The 4,835-nt window shown below is 59.1% G+C and overlaps 1 protein-coding gene across 1 annotated transcript; it reads left to right on the top strand.

The window, feature by feature from the left end:
* The first annotated feature begins 258 nt into the window (after positions 1–258).
* On the top strand, positions 259–1,398 carry FOXL2 (forkhead box L2). The gene has a single exon (XM_027587373.1). The coding sequence runs from the start codon at positions 259–261 to the stop codon at positions 1,396–1,398; it is 1,140 nt and encodes a 379-aa protein (XP_027443174.1).
* The last annotated feature ends 3,437 nt before the right edge of the window (positions 1,399–4,835 follow it).

Genomic DNA, 4,835 nt, shown 5'->3' with positions numbered 1-4,835 from the left:
GCGGGGCCGGAGCCCCTCTCTGTTGGGCGGACTCCCCATGGCCAGAGGCTGAGCTCCACTCCCGCTGGCCTCTCCCTAGGGGAAGGGAAAGAGGAGAGGAGCGGAGCGAGAGGCCGCCGGCGAGCGAGCACGGGCGGCATCCGCAGTCTCCAGAAGTTTGAGACTCGGCCGTGAGCGGACTCGTGCGCCCGGACTCTGCAGCGCCAGCACCAAGGGAAAAGAGCAGGGGCTGCCTGGCCGCGGCGCGCCGGCTTTGTCATGATGGCCAGCTACCCCGAGCCCGAGGACACCGCGGGGGCCCTGCTGGCCCCGGAGACCGGCCGCGCAGCCAAGGAGCCGGAGGCGCCGCCGCCGCCGAGCCCCGGCAAGGGAGGAGGAGGCGGCGGCGGCGCCGGGACAGCCCCGGAGAAGCCCGACCCCGCTCAGAAGCCCCCGTACTCGTACGTGGCGCTCATCGCCATGGCGATCCGCGAGAGCGCCGAGAAGAGGCTCACTCTGTCCGGCATCTACCAGTACATTATCGCCAAGTTCCCGTTCTACGAGAAGAACAAGAAGGGCTGGCAGAATAGCATCCGCCACAATCTCAGCCTCAACGAGTGCTTCATCAAGGTGCCGCGCGAGGGCGGCGGCGAGCGCAAGGGCAACTACTGGACGCTGGACCCGGCCTGCGAGGACATGTTCGAGAAGGGCAACTACCGGCGCCGCCGCCGCATGAAGCGGCCCTTCCGGCCGCCGCCCGCGCACTTCCAGCCCGGCAAGGGGCTCTTCGGGGCCGGAGGCGCCGCGGGCGGCTGCGGCGTAGCGGGCGCGGGGGCCGACGGCTACGGCTACCTGGCGCCCCCCAAGTACCTGCAGTCCGGCTTCCTCAACAACTCCTGGCCGCTACCACAGCCGCCCTCACCCATGCCCTACGCCTCCTGCCAGATGGCGGCGGCCGCTGCGGCGGCGGCGGCGGCCGCTGCCGCCGCGGGCCCGGGCAGCCCGGGCGCGGCCGCGGTGGTCAAGGGGCTGGCTGGCCCGGCCGCCTCGTATGGGCCGTACTCACGCGTGCAGAGCATGGCGCTGCCTCCCGGTGTGGTGAACTCGTACAACGGCCTGGGAGGCCCGCCGACCGCGCCCCCGCCGCCGCCTCACCCCCACTCACACCCGCACGCACACCATCTGCACGCGGCCGCCGCACCCCCGCCTGCCCCGCCGCACCACGGGGCCGCAGCACCGCCCCCGGGCCAGCTCAGCCCAGCCAGCCCGGCTACCGCCGCGCCCCCGGCGCCCGCGCCCACCAATGCGCCGGGCCTGCAGTTCGCCTGCGCCCGGCAGCCCGAGCTCGCCATGATGCATTGCTCTTACTGGGACCACGACAGCAAGACCGGCGCGCTGCACTCGCGCCTCGATCTCTGAGAGCCCAGCGCACGCCGGCTTTGAGGATGCAGGGACGTGCGACGCCGGCCGCAGCCGCAGCCGCAGCCGCCGCCGGCCGGACCACGCGCCCTCTGGGGCCATCTTCTGAGCCAGCGTCCAAGGCCCTCTGCGCCTCCTCGCTCCCCTCAGCTCCTCTCGCCCCTCTTTGTCTCCTCCGCTTCTCCTCCTGTTGCTCGCCTCCCTGCCCTCTCTTCCCTCTCGCTCCCCCGGCCTGCAGGTCGCCTCTCCGCGCGCCTTCTGCAGGCCTCGTCTCCTCCCGGTGCCCCGGCGTCCGGGCTGGACACCCCATGCCAAAATTCAGAGCGGAGAGGAAGTGCCGGGGCCGAGGTGCAGCCGGGCGTCGGCGGTGCAGACCTCTTGGCCTTCTCACACAGGTCGGTGCGCTCGCGCTCGGCTTTCCCCGCCGGGCTGCCGCGCAATCCTTGGCTGGAAGCGCGGGTCCGGGCGGGCGACGAGACCCGCGCCGCCCGAGAAAGGGACGAACGTGTGTTTCCTCCACGTAGCCCTCTTGGAGCGGTTCAGAAGCCGCTTGCCGGGGCCCACTGGATGGGGCGGGGGTTGGGCCTGAGCGGGGAGCCCCGCTGCCTCGCTCGGCGGCCTGCGCTGGGGTTTACAGCACATCCCCGCTCCGAGACAGGCTGCGTGTCCTCCGCTCTCCGTCTCGGCGCTTCGGGCACCTCCTGGCCCGCGGCGGCTGGCTAATGTTTCGCCCAAAAGATCGGGAGGGCTGTTTTAGATGACGTTTTAAAATATTTTTTTAAGGAAAAAAAAACTAACCGGGAAAACCGGCGAAGTATTGTGGCCTTGGAGTTTGCTAAAGCAAAACATGAAAATCTCTTCCAGGAGATTTGAAGTAGAATTCCTGTCGGGCCTTCAAAAAGCTATGTTCAGAGAGGTAGGAGAATATACTCAGTAAAAGTTGGTTTCCTTTACGAATTTGGGGGGTTCCCCCCATCTATCTAAAAACAAATCAAAAACAAATTTCCCCGGATCTTCCGATGCAAGCCCAGAGTGCCGGGAGATCATTGCCTGCCTGGCGGACGCTGCAGGGACGGCTCGTCCTCTCTGATTTTTGTTTTGCAAACGTCTTGCTTCTCCCACCTTGGTCAGGAGAAATGCGAAACCTGGCAGCAGCCGGACCAGGCGGCAGCAGTCGGACCAGGCGGGCTTGTGGCCCGGAGCCGGCTGGCCCGAAAACCCTAGACCTGGTTGTTCCGTAGTGTGTCGTTTGGAGGACCAAATTTTCTAGAAAGAACTAGAGCACTTTTGTTGTTTTGTTTGTTTGTTGTTATCGTCTTGTCAATTCCCAAATAAATTTTTTGTTCTTTCTTTTAACACGGACTTACATCATTTCTGCCTCGCCTAAGTTTGTTCAGCAGCTGGTTACAAGAGGGAGATTTCCAGCCAAGTTTTATCCTTTTTCAGATAAATAAGGGTTTGAGGGCAGCCCGAGTGGAGGGCGTTTGTGGTTGTTGTTGCTGCTGTTTTCCGGGGGATTGTTTGTTTTCTGTGTCATCGCTGGTCTGTAGTGGCTATTTAACGTCATCAAAGAGACTTTATGAGTCGTGGTTCGTTCACAAGCGCTGGGCGTAGGTAGGATTTGTTGGATTTTTGCATCTATTCAAGTCTGTATTTTACCTCTTACGCAGTCGTACTAGGTGTATGGACTGTGTGTTCATTATATTGAACTCATACGTTTCTATTTTTCCAGACAAATATACTAACCAGGAGAGTTTATTCCGAATAGATAAAAATCCTGTTTGGGCAAATGTTCTATAGGCTGCAAACCTCTACACAAATGTAAGGAGCGACTTACATTGATTGCCTTATTATTTTTTAATAATCAGAATTCATTTACCTTGAGATACGTGTGAGAGATATAGGAGTATCAGAGAGGAATGAACATACTGTGTGGCTATAGAAATCTATTTTCTTTCCCTTCTTTTCTTCTACTGAGACTCTCCCAATAACGAATTCAGACGGGTGCTTCCTCGCAGGCACACGGACATTTGACCATGTTGCGGTCCCGGGAGCTCAAGGGGTATTAGGGGTGGTTGGCCTTCAGTCTGGTGATGAGATGACAGGTATCAGCCAGCTCTTCCCTCCACTGCGGTGCAGCTTGGGCTGGACCCCACTCCAGCCATGTGTCCCTCTCTGCCCCCACTCAGCCTAGACAGCAGGAGCCACAGGTCCAGGCTGACCAGCGGGTCAGGGCCAGCTGGTGACAGGGACCAAGGCTGCAGGCCTCCCACTTCATCCTACACTAGTGGTCATGCTGTGGGATCATGAGGGTGGGATCCCTGTTATGTGTTGTTGGGCCCAAGGGGAAGTGTCTCTGACGCGGGACACTTTTCCTCCCTTGGGTATCCCTGGGGAGGCTAGAAGGTGGAGGATGAGGCCCAGGCTGTTCTGAGGAGCATCACCCTGCGACCTCCACTGGAGCCTGCCAATGCCAGGGGGGCGGGAAGGAGCAGGCTGAAGAGGGAGGTTCAGCTGGCGTGGGAAGCCCAAGAGACTGGTCAGGCCTAGTATCTGGGTGCGTCTAGTGAGCCACTGCACCATTGTCTGACTATGAGGAGTTGTGGAAAAGAAAGTGGACTGCTGTGCGTGTGTCTGTCTGTGCTTTCTGTGGTGTGAACATGTCTCCCATGGGCAGCTGTGTAGTCTATGCCTGCTGCAAATATGTGTGGACAGTATAAGTCGTGTCCTGGAGACAGGATGGGAGGTGTGTATGTCTGTCGTTCGCCTTCGGAGAGGGCACATATCTTGGGCATTGTAATAACCATATGCCTAATACTCAAGGAGTGCTTACTGAGACCACAGTGTGTGTTGCATTCATAAGTCATTGGTAATGTGTGCACTTACGTCCTTGGTATGTAATCCTGGCTTGCTGAATGATAACAAAGAATACATATAGAGCCTTTGCTTGAGCTGGTTGAGGCTGTCTGTTGCAGGGTTGGTCCTTGGCACCCCCTAACTGCTATCCCAAGCAGAGAAAGCAAAAGAGGAAAGTCTCCAGGGCAGAGGTTTCAGGGAGGTCGGGGAAGTTGGCCCAGGGCAGCAGTGGAGGACAGCCTCTTTCTGTCCCCAAGAGCTGAAAGGCAAGAAGCACCCAAAGCTGAGTGGCAGTCTCGCCAAGTATGGAGAATGAAATGAAAGAATCGGTAAGGGATTCCTGCTCTACACAGGGATGGGAGGAGAGATCCCACACACAGAAGGGAGACAGATTATACCCCCACTTCCCAATGGATGCCCACAGGAAGACATCTGTCTCTAATTCCAGCCCTAGGGGTTTCTCCATAACTCTATAGTTTGGTCATTTCCCCCAGTGCTAAAAGTTTGAGGCAATCGCTGACTTTCTTCATCTCTCATTTCCTTTCTCTCCTCTCCTTTGCACGTTCTAGTTTCTATTAGAG

The sequence above is a fragment of the Zalophus californianus genome, chromosome 1, assembly GCF_009762305.2.
Source record: "Zalophus californianus isolate mZalCal1 chromosome 1, mZalCal1.pri.v2, whole genome shotgun sequence".
In the NCBI taxonomy this organism is placed as follows: domain Eukaryota; kingdom Metazoa; phylum Chordata; class Mammalia; order Carnivora; family Otariidae; genus Zalophus; species Zalophus californianus.
The sequence above is the reverse complement of the archived record's forward strand: the minus strand, read 5'-3'. Positions and strand labels throughout refer to the sequence as shown.